General features: G+C 41.4%; 1 protein-coding gene across 9 annotated transcripts in view; it reads left to right on the top strand.

Annotated features, from left to right (window-relative positions):
* MED27 (mediator complex subunit 27) overlaps positions 1-20,248 on the top strand; it is a 168,582-nt gene that overhangs the window by 17,252 nt on the left and 131,082 nt on the right. The window contains exon 3 of one of the 9 annotated variants that reach the window (XM_024106057.3): positions 1,934-3,686. The exons of the other annotated variants lie outside the window; for them this stretch is intronic. Within the exon in view, the coding sequence (XP_023961825.2) occupies positions 1,934-2,038 (105 nt within the window). The 3' untranslated portion in view covers positions 2,039-3,686. Of the gene's footprint in view, positions 1-1,933; positions 3,687-20,248 lie in introns of those variants that run through there. 9 annotated transcript variants of the gene reach the window in all.

Here is a 20,248-nt window from a genome sequence, read left to right as displayed (position 1 = left end):
TTATTTTAAAGATGCAAGAGAATTAACTAGGAATCCTTGGTCCATGTCTGCTTTGATAATTCTGTTTTTTAAAAAATATGTAATTTTCTTTTATTTTAATTATTTTAACCATTTGCATTAGGGCGCTGTTGGTAAGAATGGTGCCTCATATGCTAGAAGATGCACTCCCTATTTCAAGTTGTTAGAATCCTTTATAAAATCTGATACAGCCCACAAATATTATACTGTGCTTGTGTGTGTGGTGGTCTATTGTTGTGCCTTGTGTCTTCTGTAATGCTGTAGTATTTTTCAGGGCTATGATTAAAATAGTGCCAGAAGCAGTACAACTCTCACTTTTCATAATTATGAGAAGTGATACACTAATATACAGTGCATCATAAACCTCAACAGCTGACAAGGTGGTTGTGAATTGTTAAATGGTTTGAAATACCTTTATTTTCTAGCGAGTGTTGTTTCATATATCTCTAAGTATTAAAATCCTAGCTGTTAGCACATCTCAGGGTCAATATGATTGATGTTGCCGTGCTCACCAAAACACTCCTCCTCTTCCCTATCCCCTCCAATTCTTATTCCTCTCTCTTCTTTTCTTCTTCCTTTACAAAAGCTGTATGAACAGTTCATTTTTGGGTGGTTGAATTATGCTGTAGATAAGCCAGTGAGACCACTCTTCCTTTTTACCTCCACTTTAATTTACATACTGTAATCATTGCATACATCTGGTTAAAGTGCCTTAATTTAATTTGTGTTAATAACAAAATTTCAACTAAATTGAGTCATGCACTTTTACAGGTGTGTGTGATTTGTATGGCATCTTGCTCTTCCACATATCTCATTGGGGGCTGTAAAAAATGAAGACAAACATTTATAGAAGGTGATAAATGTGACAAAGTATAACTGCAAGACATTGTTGTGTGGGGATTAAGTGAAGAGTCTGAAACAGAATTCCTAGGTTCTGCTCCTGCTGTTGTTATTCCTAGCACTGTCATTGACTCACTGTGTCACCTTAGGCAAGTCACTTAACCTCGCCATGTCTGGTTCCTGTTAGTGGACTTAATATGTAAGGGGTAAAGCTCAATGTTGATGCAAATGTGGCTATTAATAAAATTATTTTATTTGTATAATGTTGGGTTATTACAAACTTGCCTGCTTCTGTACTGAATTTTAGGAGATGCTTACTTTCATGCATACAAAACTTGGAGATTATGATAGCTCCAATGCTTATGTTTTTGGTTACTTATTTAATTAAACAATATGTTCAAGCTAATTAAGGAAATTCCTCCAAAATGTCTGCTTTCTGTCAGCCAGTGGCAAGCACCAAAAGTGTCAGAGGATGACACCTCCTTACCCATAAAACCATATTTATGATCACCAAGCATGGTTACACAGACACTGGAATGCTGCTTTATTACATACACACAGTTTCAAAACATCGCATAAAAGAGAATAATATAAGTGTTAGTTGTTTGTTATGAGTCATGCTATGTACAGAATACTGGATAAGAATTTTAATTGCAAGATGTAAATGTACTATGAATGGTAGCTTGTAAATCCAGGAACTGTTTGGTCAAAAATAAAGTCAACAAGAGTGTTTTCTCAAACAGGACACACATCCCTTTGTACAAGACAGCAGTTTCAAATGGACAAGATCTTTATCTCAAGAAAACAAACTTTGTAAGATATTTATTATTTGTAATCAGGTCCACAGATCCATGACATAGGAGTCTCTGTTGTTCTGTGCACCCTTGCAGGCAGGTCAAACTTGTTAGTCAGTGGTAGGGGAGGTATGGCTCTACCTCTGAGAAACTGACAGTTTTTTGTCTCTCTTCAGCTGCAGGCAGGCAGACCAGCTCCTGTGGGGTTGGGGGTGGGAGGAGGGAGAGGGGAAAAAATCCCCAGGCTCTTTATCAACAGAGGATTTCCTTTCTCCCCATAGTCACTGGGACTCTGTGTCCCCTGTTCACCCGCATGGAGTGCAGCATGGCAGAGAAGTCTAAGAGAGGGGAAGCTACAAACTGCCGCTCCTGCGTCTCACCACTGATGGAGTGGCTGGATGGAGATCTTTGCCTGTTCTGTGGAAACCCAAGATCCTCTTCAGTGTCCCAAGCAGGAGAGTGCCTAGAAAGCAGTCAATGGCCATGCCTCAGCCTCAAGATCTCCCAGGCCTGACACAGGCAGCAGCCCCATGACCATGCAAATGGTGGCTCGGAGCATAGATTGAAGCAAAACATTGAAGGGCCTGGGAAGCTTCCTGTCTAGCCACGGGAGCCTGCTCTCAGAACCGCAACTGTTGACCACGGAGCAGCTACCCAGCTTCTCTCTTGAAGTGTGGTGGTGGCAGGGAGCTACTGTTTCAGAATAGGCACAGCAAAGAGAGTCACGTAGGGGGCCCTCGGGACCAAACTCTTCCTTTCCACAGTATGCTCTTGTTTAGCATATCTGGCACGTAAATGCCTTGCTATGCCGGCTACAAAATTCCCATGCGAATGGCTGTTCACGCTTTCAGGTGACTTTGTAAAAAGAAGCCGGCAGCATTATCTCCCGTAAATGTAAACAAACTTGTTTGTCTTAGTGATTGGCTGAACAAGAAGTAGGACTGAATGGTCTTGTAGGCTCTAAAGTTTTGCATTGTTTTGTTTTTGAGTGCAGTTACGTAACAAAAAATCTACATTTGTAAGTTGCACTTTTACAATAAAGAGATTGTATTACAATATTGTATGAGGTGAATTGAAAAATACTATTTTATCATTTTTACAGTGCAAATATTTGTAATAAAAATAATATAAAGTGAGCAATGTACACTTAGCATTCTGTGTTGTATTTAAAATTAGTATATTTGAAAATGTAGAAAAAACATCCAAAAATATTTAAAAAAAATTCAATTGTTATTGTATTGTTTAACAGTGCGATTAAAACTGTGATGAATCATGATTAATTTTTTTGAGTTAATCGCATGAGTTAACTGCAATTAATCAACAGCCCTATTCATTATATTTATCTTTACAAGAGTTATCAAGGTTTGTGTACAGGTGTAATAAATTACTCTTCTTTCATAGAAAACAAAGAGCTGACTTGACTTGTAGTGCAGGGTGCTATCTCTTGGGAGACAGGCTTGATTTTTCTCTATGATTGTAGTCTTATGTCTTGGGCCAGTTGGGACTAGAGGCATGGTAAAAGTCAGTGCTCTAAGTATGGGAGTGGAGATTGCAGAACACCAGAATTATCATTTTATGACAGATTGTCAGGGTATTTTGGTCAGAGAGAAGTTTCTTAGCTTTCATTGCAGCATAATTGGTGTCACAGTACACCTCTTGGTGGCTTATAGAAGGGGATAAGGGACTGGTAAAAATGTGAACATCTTATTCAGAACAACTTGAATCCTAAATCTTTGCATTACAGTGGTTATACCTACTTTTGCATAGCTCTTGCTTTCAAGTGAGCATGGGAGAGTTTGTGCTTGAATAAATGATAAAATCCTACAATTTAGAGATGGACATGACCTATTAGGGCATATAGTCAATTTCCCTGCCAATGCAGGATACTCTAGTGCTTTATCCTGTCTAATTTTAAATGGCTTCCATTTGGAAAAAAACAGAGACAAACAAAATCTTTTGTCAGCGACATTAGTGCAGTTATAGCGTGCTCTGGTAAAACCTTCTTCTGTAGTAATAAAAGTAGGTTTAATAAAGGCCTTTAAGATGACTCATTCTTCCAGGTACTGTTTCTTGGCCATTATTTGACCTCTTATAAAAGTAACAAGTTTTACGGACTCCTGAAGCATCCTGAAGAGATCAATAATTGTCTTCCTGTCATTAACCCCTTTGCAAGGTGAACTCTGACTGAAGTCTTGCTTGATGACATTAGGCTGTAGATGGAATGCTTAAAGCTGTTATTGTACTGCATGTACATTAATGGTAGAAGACAGTCATACCAAATGGCTAATTATATTTAGCAGGAATGAAATAAGCTCATCAGTCAAATATTACTCTCTTTCAGTTCTAAATTGCTCATGAAATAAGCCGGTACAGTGTAATGAATAAATTGATGGTACTTTTACCTATTAGCTTATTGGTAATTTTCTAATTTATGCTTATTACAATGTTTTAAACATCTCCAATACTTTGAATGCTATGTCCTAACATTTGGTGTAATTTATGTGCTCTGCATATATGACAGCTTTGATTGAGAAAAGGTAAAAAAAAATTTAAATACCTTGCTTCTTTCAGAAATTTACCCAAGAAACTGTCCAGTTTAGGAAAACACTAGGACTATTCTCTTTGGCCAGGCTTTTCCACAAACGTTGCTAAGTCTCCCCATCCGTTCATCCACAGTATGCCTTGATACAACATTGATGGGCACCACACACATTCCTGAAATAAAAAAAAGGAATGATTTTCATCAGAAATTATCCTACACCCTATATCAATATTGCTTTAGTCTTTTTCAGTGTAGTCTGCAACCAAAACAAAAACTGCATCTATAGTGTTTTGGTTAACGTTTCCAAGTCTTTGGGCTTGTCTACGTTTGAAATGCTATAGCGGCATAGTTGCACCAGTGCAGGTGCGCCACTGTAACACTTCAGTGTAGACACTACCTAGTTGACAGCAGGGGTTCTCCTGTTTGGGGTAGGTAATCCTGAGAGGCGGTAGCTAGGTTGTCAGAAGAATTCTTCCGTCAGTTTGCTTTGTTAATGTGTTTGGGAGAACTAAAAATTAATTTATTATCTACTGTTCATTTACAAATAAGATTAGGTAAGTGACTTGTTGGAAAGAATTTGCACGTAGCTTTATTTTGTGTTTGCAAAATGTATCTCATGGCAAGAAGTGAGAGGAGCGTCAGTGGTTACTTTGTGCTTTTTAAACAAAGGGCTGTTTCTATAAAGAGCTTGTGAAACTAAGTGAGAACAATTATATCTCATCTGTTCACTGATTCATTAAGGCATAGAAGCATTTTCTCAATGAACACAAAGTATAAATCTCACATCATTGTACTTGCTTGCTTGGTGTCTTTTTTTTTTTTTTTTTAAATTTCTTACTTTAACACCCGTCCCCCAAACCATGCATGTTTGATACCCCATAGAATTATTTGGCCTTATCCAGATTGCTGTTGTCTCCTTCAAAAGTTTGTACATTGACTATCTGACAAAATAACTAAGATACTTATTGGGTAGAATTAGGCTATGTCTACACTAGAAACCTTACCGTGGCACAGCTGTACCGATGCAGCTGAACTGCTGTAAGATCTCTGGTATAGCTGCTCTATGCTGATGGGAGAGGGCTCCCCTGTCGATTATAATGAAATCACCCCTCTCCCCCCCCCCCCCCCCCCCCCCCCCCCCAACAAGTGGTGTTAGCTCTGTCAGTGGGAGAATCTCTCCCTTATGTTGCTCAGGGGGGTGGGTTTTTTTTTTTCCACACTCCTGAGCAACAAAAGTGGTAGTGTAGATATAGCCTTACATCTGAAATTGAGTGTTTTCCAGAGACATTCTAGGGTTTGATTGGAAAGCAGAGCATGACTGAAAACAGCTACCTTTTAAAATATGAAATACAAATATAAAACTGTCTTTTACACTTAAAAAGGTAAAATTAAAAGCTAAGTTGCCAGTCTCTTTGCTTGCCCCATTGTGCTTAGATTCTCTAAGTATTCTTCTGTCCCTGAATTCAAACACTGTAGTGATCTGTGCATACCCTGTCAGGTATACAGATGCAAAGGAATCAATTAAGGTTTGAATGGCAGCCGCATTTGTGAATTTCCTTGCTTTTATCATAGTTAGGCTATGTCTACACTTTTATCAGTAAAACTTTTGTAAGTCAGGGGTGTGGGAACCCCCTCCCCCCCCAACCAACATAAGTTTCACAGACAAAAGCGCCTGTGTGGACAACGCTATGTTGGTGAGAGACGCTCTCCTGCGGACATAGCTACCATTGCTCACTGGAGGTGACTTAATTATGCCAACAGGAGAACTCTGTCCCGTTGGCATAGGGAGACAGTAGTATAGACATAGTACTAAAGTAAGGCTATCTAGACATGTCTCTCTTTAATATGTATTTAAATTAAATTAAAATATTAACTTTTCATAGATGTGTGATCACATAATATGCAACTGCAGCTGTACTATGCTTTACTTCTCTGACCATAGAATTTTACTTTTGCATATGAAGTCTCATTGAAATCAATGGTGCAAATATTTTCTGATGCGTGTGTGTGCACACTTCCTGCTCTGAAGAGCTTTACTCTTTCATCCTACACACAAGAAGAGGAAAGAAACAGCACACCTATGCTGTCCTAGGTTATATCTTGTCAGCCACACCCATTACATTACACCTAGCTGCTACAGGTAAGGTGAAATATCTAGGAGAGACAGTCATCTAGAGGTTTTCTGTCTTAAGCTCTCTAAGGTATGAAAACATTTGAGAATCCCTGATACGCACAATTTGACACTTCCCCCCATCCTAAAAGCCCAAAGCAATAAATCTATACTAACAGAACTTTTTTTTTTTAAGAGGTTCTTTGAGGTTGTCAGAGTCTGAAATAATAGAATGTTACTATATTTGTGTTTTTGGCTGACCGTTACAATAAAAACAGCTGAATCAATTTGTTGGGTCTTGACAGCTTGTTTCCAGTTTTAGTCTAATTCAGTTTGAAACGGCTGCTACTGATCTCTGAAAAACAGTTTTATGATGGAAATGATGACATTCCCAACTATACCAGTATTTCAGAAGTTGGCTTTTCCTTGCATTAAAAGAACAACCCATTTAGAGGAAATGTCACTTTTTAACTTAGATCAAATAAGTGTGATATATTTTAAAAAACATTGTTCTTCTACTGATACATTCAACCTTGAGGGGGATTTTTTTCCCTTTCTGTTGAGGTTTCATTGCTCCTTTAAAAAAAAAATCATTCTGCATTTCACAGTAGTTAGATTTTTATTCTAACACTCATTGTCCTACCTATATGCTTTGTTATATTCTATGTAGGGTTTTCTCTGCAGTTTTCAACATGTTGAGGTCTAACAAGTTTCCTGGCCTGCCTTATGGTTCAGTTTTACTCAGAGCAGAGCACTGCATTTCCAGAATTTCATAGAATGTGTCTTAAATTTGGCTTATGCCATTTGGAGTGAGTTGGCTAGTATAGCAGTGCTGCTTATCCAGTCTGGCTTTGGGCTAGTTGTTGCCTCAGCTTCCCCCTTTTGTGCTCTCCAGTAGCTTGAACACAGGATTTCATGTGTTGAGTAATGCCACTTCTTTGGGGTCTGGGTTTATTAACAAAGTTCACAGGGAAACATAAGCATTTTCCATCAGCCTTTCCTAGCTGGCTCACAACACTTCATGCTGGGTTCTTAGTCTTGTTTCTGCTGAGGCTTTCCTCTAGCAGACTTGCTCTCTACGCTCTAGCCATCCTAGCAGGCTTGCACTCCCAAGGCCTTCTGCCTGGGAGCTAGGAATAGTGTCTCTGCTTAGAGAAGTTTATGTAGCCCTTCTGCTCTTCTGAGTCTCACTCTGCTCTCTATCAACCAGCAACTCCCAAGTTTTCTAACTGGAGTCTTTCCTTCCTGCCTGTCCACAGGCATCTGTTTTTTATCTCTTTCCCCTACCAAGGGGGCCTGATTTAGCCATGCGACTTTGCTAGTTTTCTCCACCTAGGGAGGTGAGCTAAATGTGTCACAGGTGGGGCTGGACCCATCTCCATTTCAACATCTGGTCACCCTGTATAGCTAGTTTACCTGGTGTATCCTCTAAAGCCCTGTGTAGTAATTAAATAGTTCACAGAACTGATCAGATTTGCAGGATCTCCTGTGGCTTACAACATGATGGTTCCAACTTGGGGTTTGTCTACACTGGCACTTTACAGCGCTGCTCAGGGATGTGAAAAAACACACCCCTGAGCGCTGCAAGTTTCAGTGTTGTAAAGTGCCAGTGTAGATAGTGCACCAGTGCTGGGAGCCAGGGCCGGCTCCAGGCACCAGCTCTCCAAGCATGTGCTTGGGGGGGGCACCTGGAGGGGGGCGGTGCTCACCCGGGGAGAGCGGGTGGCGGGGGGGGGGGGGGGGAGGGGGAGAGGGGGCGCCGGGAGGCTTTTTTGCCTGGGGTGGCAAAAAAGCCAGAGCCGGCCCTGCTGGGAGCTATTCCCCTCATGGAAGTGGTGTGTGTTTTTTTTTTTTTTTTTTTTTTATAGCGCTGGGAGAGCTGTCTCCTAGTGCTATGCCGCAACTACACAGCCACAAGTGGCATTCAGACATCCCACCAAGCAGTATTGACTTCTTTGTTGCCAGTGATCAGCCCTGGAGTAGGATGTCCTGAATGCTATAAGGAAATTCTGTTTGCCTTTACAAGGAGGAGGGAAGGGTTGTGAAGAACTGTTAAAGAAGAAAAGTGTCTGTTAATGAACTGTCCTCTACCTATGTGTGAACAAAAAGTGGGGAATGATACTGAGTGTTGGAATTTTGAAAGATGGGAACAAATTCTGGGGAAAGGAAGTGTGGCCTTATGGATTGGGCAGTAGACTGGGATTGTGGAGACCTGGGTTTTGTTCCTAGCCCTTTAACTAGCTTGTTGGGTGACTTTGGGCAAATCACTTCACTTCTCTGTGTCTCAGCTTTCCCATCTGTAAAATTGGGATCATGATACTTCCTTCCTTTTATAAAGTGCTTTGAGAGCTACTGAGGAAAAGTGCTATATAACAGCTGGGTCATAATTATTATTAAACTGAAGTATACGTGGGCATCTTACAACTTACATTTTGGATTGCTTTGATTTTGTAATGTTTTAATACTGTTATACATTACCTCTATTCTCTCTGTTAGGAGCGCTGTACAAGAAGATAAAACATTTATTTGATTTGTTGAAGTCTTCCTTCATTTTTCAAATTGTAGTTTGTTTTTTCACCTTGGAAACAATATTGGCTTGCGCTGTGTGGTACCAGGACTAATCTAAATTAGAAGCTGTGTTCTAGAATTATGCAATAAAGCACTAGTGTGAACTGGAATTGCCTTTTATAGTATTCATTGTAAGGGAAAATATATGCACAGAAGATGCAGAGTACATTTGTTTTTTAAAGCAAAAACTCAGACTTTGCAAGAATTTCTACTGTGAGATAGTGTCAAAGATTGAATTATATATCCACAAAATACCTCAGTATTGCCCCCTCTCAAGTGCTTATGTGTTTAGGGATAAAGGGAAGGAGGTGCCTGACTTCTTGATCTATTTTCTCTGGAATCATTAACATATTTGTGTGTCCTTTCTTTTTCTGTAAATGTCAGAATATTATGATCCAGCATTTTGCCCAGCAAAGTCTCAGGAATATTTAAAGTTTTTTTTCCTTGATTTTTTTTTTTTTTCCCACAGTCTGAAGAGCCTGATTTGGGGCCGCTTTAGGATTAAGTTGGATTACTAGCATCTTCTCTCCATCCCTCTTGTGTACCTTGTATGAATACGTCCTAATAACTATTGATATTGCATTCATCCTGCAAGAAGCTAAGACCTTTAGTATCTGCTGATGCTGCAGTTTTGATGTTGTGTTTTTCTTACAAGTAAAATCAATTGAGACAAATCTTGGTAACTTTTCCAGTGAAATAAAGTGGGTAGGCCATTGAAGCCATTGAAGGTTGCGCCTTATACAGGGCATGGTCTTACATCACATGCATGACTTTTTCAGCAGAATTGATTGGTTGATCCAGTAGATTTAAAGGTCAAGCTTAATCACATTTCAGGAAGATTGAAGAAGATATAAAATTGCTACTATGCCTTACTTGGCTATGTACCTTCCTTTGGTGCAGTTTGCTTTTCACAGTATATCTCTTAATTTACTCAGCTGGAGTATCAGTGCTTAAAGGGCACAAGTCAACACACTTTTTTCCTCTTATAAATGAGGGAGCCAGTTAGTGTCTTGGATACACAATTAGCTGTCTTTTAGAGAACTTAAGGTGGATGAGAGGATTCTACAACACTGCAGAAATGAAGGTTACAGCTCCCTTTTGCGGGGAAAGGTGTGAGGAAGGATGCAGGCTCAATGTTTTTGTAACTCGTCCTTACAGTTGCTGGAGTTGACAAATTCAGAAGCCTGCTGATTTTGGCCATTCGAAGTGTGTTGCTGCAGAACAGATGGAGGAGAGAGACTGCATGACAGTCTTTGGCAGGTGGGGACTTTTTGGTTGTAGGGAATCAAAAGCACAGCTTATTAGTGGTGGTTTATGTGACAGCTTAGTATTCTGTAGTTGTCCATAAAGACCAACTTGCTTTGGAATGTGAAGTTTTGTAAGCATGGTGTTTCAGGATCACGTTTCTATTTAAAAGACAACCACATCTGTATACAGCTCTGAATAAATTCCTTGTTATTTTTGTTGCAACCATCAAGAATGAGACAACTGCTTCACCACTGCAGATGACCATTGCTCCTTTCAGTTGATGCAAAGAAAAATAGATGTTGCAGGACTGAGAAAATAGTTTAATATGGTTAGTCTAGTGAAACAGCAAAAGGAGTCTTAAAATGGTAAAAGGTTTGACGGGAAGAAACTGAATTTAGGTTCACTGTCCAAAATGAAATTTAGAGATGCTTTCAAGTTAAAAAAAAAAAAAAAAATCACACTTCTATCAGATTTTTTTTTAACCTATTACTATGATTTCTGTAACTGAAAGAGGCTAAAGAAAAATATTTTTTTCATTAGCATTTTGTAACTTGGCGTATTTCGTACTTGTATGTAGTATGTTTCACTATTTCTGCTATATGAATTAAACTGAGTTCCTCTGTGTGGGTCTTTCGTGCCGCAGCGGGGAGAGAATAACATTTTAAATTGAAAAATGGGATTTTAAAACTACAAAATTTGGCAGGTGTCTTGGGACAGGTATGGATCTACTTCTCGCTTATTTTAAAATTGATAAAATTTAAAGTTGACAATGTCTATTTAAATATCAGATACAATTACAAACCCTCAGACAGTGTGTATGATCTGATGATGGTTTACATTAAGACTGCTGTCTGTCATACTGTAGTAGTACCTCACTAATTTTACCTTTTGTTAGTCAGTACATAGAATCATTTTCACCAAAAAAGTGTTGCTTAACTTCTCAATGGTAGAGGGAGTGCTCTAATGAAGTCTCTTGCTCAAACTGTTACCCTATAGTATATTTTTGGAGGCTATATTAATTATGGTATCCTTAGTACAGTTATAAGCAACAGAGGGTCCTGTGGCACCTTTGAGACTAACAGAAGTACTGGGAGCATAAGCTTTCGTGGGTAAGAACCTCACTTCTTCCCTTGCATCTGAAGAAGTGAGGTTCTTACCCACGAAAGCTTATGCTCCCAGTACTTCTGTTAGTCTCAAAGGTGCCACAGGACCCTCTGTTGCTTTTTACAGATCCAGACTAACACGGCTACCCCTCTGATACTTAGTACAGTTATGTACATAATTGAACAAAATGCACTTTTATTTGCCATATCCTTTAAGCTTATTGGTTTGCTTATGTGCTAACTTGCAAATTTAGAGCTTGTCTGCATGGGAAAGTTAGTATGCATCCAGCCAGGGTGTGGATTTACAGGTCACTAGCTGCTCTGTACTTACTCCCTGTGTGGACACTCGTACTCTGCACTAAAAGTGACTTTGGGTGGTTTAGTTTAGTACATTTTAAAGTGTATTAAACTAAAGTGCACAAGGGCACTTTTAGTATGCAGTGAGAGTGTCTGCACAGGCAGTTGGTGTGGAGTTGCTAGTGTCCAGTAAATTCTCACACTAGCTTGCTGCATATGAATTTCCCGAGTAGACAAGCCCTTGGTAATTCACAATGAATTTCCCAATCATTAGTAGGAATTAGTGATGTTCCCTTGTGGGAACTGGACTAGATGACCTCATTAGGTCCCTTCCAGTCCTACGAGTCTATGATTGTGTGTAGAGCAGCAGATCTCAAACTGTGGGTCATGACCCCAAAGTGGGTTGTGACCCCCGTTTTAATGAGATTGCCAGGGCTGGCTTACATTTGCTGGGGCCTGGGGCTGAAGCCTGAGCCTCACCATGAAGGGCCGAAGCCTGAGGGCTTCAGCCCTGGGCTGCGGGGATCAGGTTACAGGCCCCCAACCTGGGACTGAAGCCCTTGGGTTTTGGCCCCCCCGCCCGGTGTGATGGGGTGCGGGTGGGCTCAGGCTTCGGTCCCCCCTCTTGGGGTTGTGTAGTAATTTTGTTGTCACAAGGGAGTCACGGTGCAATGAAGTTTGAGAACCCCTGCTGTAGAGTACAACACCACAGTATGACTTAAGCAACTTTAAACCAGTGCTGGTGGCTGACTCTGGATAGGACAAAAACAGATTGGAGTTAAAGTTAAAATGGAGTTAGTTAATTTAATTTTTTTTCCAGTAAATCCACACCCTTTTTATTGTTTGGGGGTTCTTTTTCTCTCACATCCCAGACTGTAGGTCATGTATTCTCATTTCTAGCAGGTTCAAACAAAGCTTTTGGAGATGTCATTGTCCCTATATAAAGGGCTTTGCTTGTTCCAGTACTTATCTTCAGCAGGAGGGAAGAACTTCTGTTGGTAGCCCTGAGATTCCAGGCTTTTCTTTTAACTTGCTTTGAGCATTTGAACACCAGATGCCCTTCAAATAGTGACTCTCCTGATACTCAGTGTTCCCCTGGATTTCACCTTCTCCCCATCCTTGCCCCCCCTCTTTGGGCTTGGTGCCCAAGTGGGCTGGCACCAGACGTTACTGCAGGTGGGTAGTCCAGTCTCTAGTTACTGGCTTTTGCACCTGCAGAGCAAAGCAGCAAAGAAGGAGAACATTAATGACAGGTTTTTCAGGGGGCATGGCTATGTTCCATTCAGGCTGCAGCACTGCCAACCTCAGAGTTAAGTCATAACTTAGATTTCAATTTTTGTAAAGTTCTTGATTCTTCTTATTTTTGTTTTAATTTCCCTCCTCCTCCACTGAATGTATATGAGGTAACTTCAGGTTGAAAATGTAGTAGTAATAATGAATAAAAGAAATTAACATCTTGCTTTTGCTCCTGGATTAAGGTTATCTTGATTCTGCTGCTGTTGGTGCCATTTTAAAAATGTTGGGTAGCTAACTAGAAGCACAAATGATGGAAGCCTTGTCTGGGATAGCCCTGCAGAGGAATTAGTAAAGTAGGACATGGGTAGAGGGATTAAGTAGGATTTCTAGTAGTGGTGTGAGGAGCGCCAGGAGCTGGGAGTCCGGGTGCCACAGATCAGGTCCGACGACAACACCGTCGGCACCCAGAGCGCCAGGGGCTTGCTGGAGAGGACCCTGAAGTCCACCATCCACTCGCTGTATGTGGAAACCCTGAAGCGTAAACCAGATCAAGGTAAAGTCTTTGAGTTGACCAGCAAGTGGGATGCCAGCAACCACTTCCTCGCTGGGGGCGGCTTCACCCACTTCGCCAACTGGCGGTTCATCCACCGTGCCTGGCTCAACTGCGTTCCGCTCAACGGAGCCGTCTGCCATGGGAACCAAGACAAGCGTTGCAGGAAGTTTGGCTACTCCAACGAGACCCTACCCCACGTCCTGTGCAGCTGCAAACCCCACTCCAGAGCCTGGCAGCTGCGCCACAGTGCCATCCAGAACCGCTTGGTGAAAGCCATCGCACCACGCATGGGGGAGATCTCCATGAACTGCACCATCCCTGGTACTGACAGCCAGTTACGATCTGATGTCGTCTTCACCAACGAGGCCCAGAAAAAGATCATGCTCGTCGACGTCAGTCTCCTTTGAGAACAGGACCCCGGCATTTTGTGACGCCCGAGCTTGTAAGCTGGAAAAGTATGCCCCCTGGTTGACACCCTGAGAGCAAAAAGCTCCAAGGTGCAGATGGACGCCCTGATCGGCGGAGCCCTGGGCGCCTGGGATCCCTGCAACGAGCGAGTGCTGCGGACCTGCGGGATCGGTCAACACTATGCACGGCTCATGCAACGCCTCATGGTCTCAGGCACCATCCGATGGTCCAGGGACATCTACATCGAGCACATCACCGGGCACCAACAGTACCAGGAGGCGTGAGTCAGAGTGACATCGTTCTTCGACTACGAGAAAGGGACCAAGACACTTTCTCCGTTGGATCATATGAACTGGAACCATAAACTCCCTGAACATTAAATCTCACCAAATGAGGGTCAATCCATCCTCATCATCATATCTACTCATTATACTCCACACCATCTTAATAAAAATTGTAATTCCACTCCTAGTTTAACCACCTCCCTATGGTCTCAAGGCTATGATCAAATCCTTTGTCACTTACCAGTTTTTCTAAAATAGCTGCATAGCTCTCCTTTCATGAAGTATGTCTTGTCCTCTGATCCTGTTTGTACTCTCATTTTGTGCATACGTAGTATGTGTAAATATATAATATGACATAGAAATATTACAACCCTTGCTTATTTCATTGTCTGCTTTTCTTTTTGGTGAATTCTGAGGCAGTGTACAATTTTTGCTGTGGCTTTACCCAAAACATTAGTGATCTTTTAAAATAGACACTGGCATACAGTGGTAGTAGAAGTATGTGCTTGAATGGACTGAGGGGACACTTCTTTGAAGTGGCCTTTCAAAGTGAATTTTGCATTGCTCTGATGGCCTTCTAACTTTTGTGTGTGTTGCTGTGTCAGCCACAATATGAGATCTGAAAAACAAATGTCTCATGTTTGCCACACTTCGCAGTAAATGTGGAAAGACTATATATTTTTTAAATAAATAATGGACCAGGCAAAGTCTTCACAGCGACTTGCATGATCAAATCAGAGTGGCAGAAGGTCCTTTGTGATTTCCCTGTGGCTGATAAATCCAAGCACTACCTTGAAAGACCAGTTTTTGTTCTTGCAATGTGTTTACAATTTTTTTAAATCCCTTGTTGATGGCCATTTTCACTTAAAAGCTGTTTGTCAAAACTGACAGTTTTTAAAGGGTGGGAATGTGGTTACTCTTTTCTTACAAGCTGTGTTGTATGTTACACTGATCAATATATTACAAAGACATTGTTTTACAGTAACTTAAAAGCTAGAACATATCACTGAGTGCAATTATAGCTTCACTAAGTTTCCAGACTATAAGAAAGTTTCTGATTGTAAATGAATGTTTCTGTGTTGGATGGAGATCTATTTGCAAACCTTTTTCAAAGTAAGAAATTGACAGAAGGAATATAACACTGAAGGAATGCTCCATATATATACAGTTGTACTCTTTCTTCCATCATCTTCCCTTCACTCCTTTCTTTAGCTTGCCTCCTTTCTTGAGTTTGGTGATTCTAACAACAGATGGTGGTGTTTTCAAATTAAAACAATTTAACGCAAGATCCATTAGCTGCCAACATGAAACACCCTTTACAAAAAGGAAAGAAACTCATTATCGAGTGTATTTAACCAAAGTAGGTATTTAATCTTTCTTAATCATTTGCATTCTTGAGAAGAATAATAACCAGTGGCAGCTGTCATTGCAGGCCAAGCCCCATGAATATGCTTGCTGGTAATTACTGTGTAGGATCTGTTTTAATTCTTTGGTTGGTACACTATACAAGAAGTTTAAGTCCAGAAGAAGTGAGTTGTATTTTGAAAGCATCTTGTTTATGATTGATTTGATTTCATTTTTTCCCCATTTGATTGATACTCTTTCAGTAACAAAACACTGTTTGTTTATTCTCCCCCCCCCCCCCCCTCCCGCTCCCCCGGCTAGTGGAAACAAAAATACTTTCTGCTTTAGTGGTATATGTATTTTTATTGCAAACTAGAAATGAGTACTGTTGGTTCCTGTACAAATTGAGTGTGTTTTAATGTGGATTCATTCCAGAAAGCTACCCTGTTGTTCATTTTAAATCTGTAGCAAAATGCAGATAGTATTTCATCGTGGTACTTTAGAAACTTATGAATTTATCCTTTTGTATTTTAAATTGTGACCGCTTCTGACTGATATCCCTCACCACTGTACATTCATATGCTAGAATATTTGTTCACCCTTAACCAGATTAACTTTCTTCATCTGTCTCTAAAATCTGGCTTGAGTTGATGTGGAACTTTCTATTCATAAATTGCTGCAGCTTCGTAAGGGGACATGTTGACAAGTAATGTTTCCTCTAATGGTAGAGAATGAATAAACTATATCTAACTGTTTTAAAGAAGATAGTCCTATTTTAGTCTTGAGTGTGGCATCCAAATTTTCCTTACTGATGTGGAAGATGGGGAATAAAATCTCTCCTTTCTCCCCACAATGTTATTGCTTTCTTCTGCTAAAGGTTTACTTTGTTTAGTGGACCAAGTTAACCCTGATGAAGATTGTTGTCTTGTCTAATGGATGTTGGTGTAGTGATGTGAGAATTGCATACTTAACCATTGTTTGGAGAAAAGCTTGCCTACATCTGTGGTTGCTCTCTCTCTCTCTCACTTATCTGGCTCCCATTACCATAATATCTGTCACACACCAAAGTGAAGATGGTGTGACCTAGTGGCTGGAGCAGGAGTCTGGCTTAGTGAGTGGAGCAGAATTAGAAGACTGAGCTGGAGTCATGGTTAGGAGACAAGCCACTGGTCAGAGCCAGGAGTTAGGAATCAGGAAGTCCGAGGTAGGCAGGGACTAGGCTGGATCAGAGCAAGCAAGCGCTGGACAGATAGCAGGTCTGGCACAGCGTGGGTGTAGAACGCATTAAGCAACTGTGCACCAGTTGCTGCCAGGCTTAAATAGGGATCTCTTGGCCCTTCTGACCAATCAGGAAGCGCAGTCACTTAGTGAGGGTTTATTGTGCCCAGCCGAGTTCATTGGGTTGCTATATTACCATGTTCAGAGCCAGCTGACAATACCTGAGCACCTCACAACCTTTAATGTATTTATCCTCCTTACTTCACAGGACGATGTGAAATGTTATCCCCATTTCACAGATGGGAATTGGAGGCATAAAAAGACTCTGACTTGCACAAGGTCACACAGGAAGTCTGTCCGAACAGGGAGTTAAACCTGGATTTCATAAGACCTATGCTAGTGTCCTAATCACTAGACCATCCTTCCTTCTCACTGCAGATTTTTTAAAAAGCTGTCTTTTTTTCTGAGAAGACAGAATATGTCTTAGTCTTCTGTGGCCACTCTGATGCTTCATGTTTCAGCTGGTATGGGGTGCAGGTAAGGAGGCTGCATTCACTTCCTCCATCCAAGTCAAATACTATTCCCCTCATTTACACCATATTTTTTTCTTATGGGGGCTGCAGAGGGGGAAAAGGGTCTCTCATGCTTGCTTCTAAACCCATGTTTTCATCCATGGTGCCATTATTAGGAACTTTTGTACATTTATTTTCAGGTATCCCTTTGGCCAGAAGATATTCCAATGATTTAGCCTTTCCCAAAGGTTACAGATTTAAGTTTTGAGAATTTTTAAATGTTTGGCATTCAGTTATGGTGACCTCGGAAATTCAACATTTTCAAAAATGAAAATAGTTTGACCTCCTTACATGTGTGTCATGGAATCTATCTCCTGCTCATGTGTGCATGCTCTTGCTCTTCGCATTGAAAAAGCCCATTGTATCTGCTTAGGTTCTCAAGGACTGGAACATTACTTACATCTGAAACCAGTCAGCTGCTTGTCTGCTCCACAATGCAGTTGGAAATGTTCCTCAGCAAATGTTGTTTGTGTTCCATCCAATTAAATAAGTCTGCCAGAATTAAAAACAAAAATTACAAAACCCACAGTGTGCTAATGCTGCCCAGTTGCAATCTGTGCCATCTCCATGGTTTTGAGCCTTCACTATGCACTGTATGCTCAGAAGACTCTTCTCATCTAAAGCTGAGCTAAAAGTATGCCTAAATAGTTGATGTTCATAGGCATTCTGCATGGTGCAGAATCAACCTGGGAAAACTGCTAGTGCCAGGCATATAAACTCATTTATTTGCTCAAAATTATGGTGGGATAGCCATTATCTTCCAAAAAGCCTGAATAAATCCTATGTTCTGGAAATAAATTCACAATATAGTAGTGTCTTGTTCTGTAATCTTCTCTGCCTCTCTTGATCACTTCACTTCTTGACTCCTTTTCCCGTTTACTTAGGATTGGAAGTGCTTACAATTCTTCACCACTCTTTCCAGTCCATGGCATGGGTTCATAGGCTTTAGAATTCCAGTCCTTTTCTCTTCAAACTTCTCTTGACAATGTCTTTTCATTGTATCCTTGGCTTTCCATATCCTTTCTTGCTGCCCTCTTCCTCCCAGGCTTTCTTTGCTGGTCATCCTTCTCCCATTTGTATCAACGTGTCCAGCCTATTGATCACTGAGAGTTGCATGTTTATCTTCCCCCTAATTTCTTCCATGCCTACTCTGTCAACCCTCCATCTGTCTGCCATTTTTCTCAGTATATTCTTCTCTATTGCTTGTGTCTTCTTTATGTTCTCCCCCTCTCTTGATGTCATCTTGAAATGATGCAACTTTGTTCACTGTGGCTGTCGTGGCAACTCCCGCTTACTATTGCAGCATCCCCGTGCCTGTTGTTTTTCCTGGATCCATCTCCATAGTGCATCACCATCTGTTTTCCTTACTATCCAAGCATTAGGCTCAGTAGCGTAAATTTCTAACTGCTCCATGGTTTTAAATTGTCCCTGTTTGTTTAGTGTGCCATGAGCAAGTCTTCAACTGTTTTAAAGCACCTTTTAAAAGTTTCACTTAGGCTTTGTCTACACCAGGGATTCTCAACCTTTTTCTTTGAGGCCCCCCCAAACATGCTATAAAAACTCCATGGCCCACCTGTGCCACAAGAACTAGTTTTCTGCATATAAAAGCCAGGGCTGACGTTAAGGGGTAGCAAGCTGGGCAATTGCCCAGGGCCCCACGCCACAGGAGGCACCGTGAAGCTAAGTTCCTCAGGCTTCTGCTTCAGCCCTAGGTGGCAAGGCTCAGGCAAGGCCTCAGGCTTCAACCCCGTGCAGTGGGATTCTGGCTTTCTGCCCTGAGCCACAGCAAGTCTAACACTGGTCCTGCTTGGCGGACCCTCTGAAACCTGTTTTGGCCCCCCAGGGTGCCCTGGACCCCTGGTTGAGAACCTCTGATCCACACTACAAACTTTGGTTGATGCAAGTTACGTTGGCATAAAGCCACTACAATTAGTATATCACTTGTGCATGTGAATACTTGGCTCCTTGTGTCGGCACGGTGCACGCTCACCGGGAGCGCTTTTGTCGATGCACAGTGTGGTGCACCATGGGTAGGAACCCCACTGTGCAACCTGCCACCATCCAGCACACTGTCTCTTAGGAAATTTTGGCAATGCATGATGGGGCAGAAATGAGTTATGTGGGAGTGACTGGGAGCAAGGAGTCAACTTCCTAGTGTGCAACTGTCTCCATCCTGTAATGTCATATATATCCCATAAATTTCATGTTTTTAAAAATGTCTTATGGATCCACACAGCCCTCCTCACTATCCGCCATATCTGATAGAAGCATGGAGCCTGCACAGCACTGCACTATTGTCATAAGTACAGGACTTATGATCCTCCAGTATTTGCAGAGTCGTAAGAAGAACTGAATCAGTGAGGAACATGACAATTTACTTGGAGGACCGATTGCTGAGGGTCATAGTGAGAAGCAGTTCAAGGTTGCTGGTGACGTTCGCAGAGCCTCTGCAACCAACCTTGCCATGAAGTACATCAACAGAAAGGGCTATTTTTCTATGATTATGCAAGTGTTGGTGGATCATCGGGAATGCTTCACCAACATCAGTGTTGGCTGGTCAGGGAAGGTGAATGATGCCCACATCTCTAAGAACACAGGACTGTCCAGAAAGCTATAAGCAGTCCCTTCCTTTCCTGACTCGTGCATTGGTGATGTTGAAATACCAATAGTAATCCTGAGGGGGACAGCCTACCCCTTTCTCCTCTGGTTCATGAAGCCGGCCACTTTGACAACACTAAGGAAAATCAACCACCAACCAAGAAGTTGAAGAATGACAGTTGAATGCGCCTTTGGTAGATTGAAGGGACACTAGCATTGTTTACTCACAAGACTGGCTCTCAGTGGAAAAAAACATTCCAATGGTTATAGCTGCCCGCTGTGTCTTGCATAATAGCTTTGAAGCAAAGGGGGGGAAATTGCTGCCAGAGCGGAGGTGGAGCAGCTGTTTGCTGAGTTTGAAAAGCCAGACACCAGGGCTATTAGAAACGGGGGCACTGGAACAGTTTTTATAGTGAGGGTGCTGATATCCATTGAACCAAACTGTAAACCTTGTATATAATGGAAACCACTTCAAGCCAGAGGCAGCACCCCTAGTTCCAGCACCTATGACTTAA

The sequence above is a fragment of the Chrysemys picta genome, chromosome 18 (assembly GCF_011386835.1).
Source record: "Chrysemys picta bellii isolate R12L10 chromosome 18, ASM1138683v2, whole genome shotgun sequence".
NCBI classification, from domain to species: Eukaryota; Metazoa; Chordata; order Testudines; family Emydidae; genus Chrysemys; species Chrysemys picta.
This window is presented reverse-complemented; position numbering and strand designations above follow the sequence as displayed.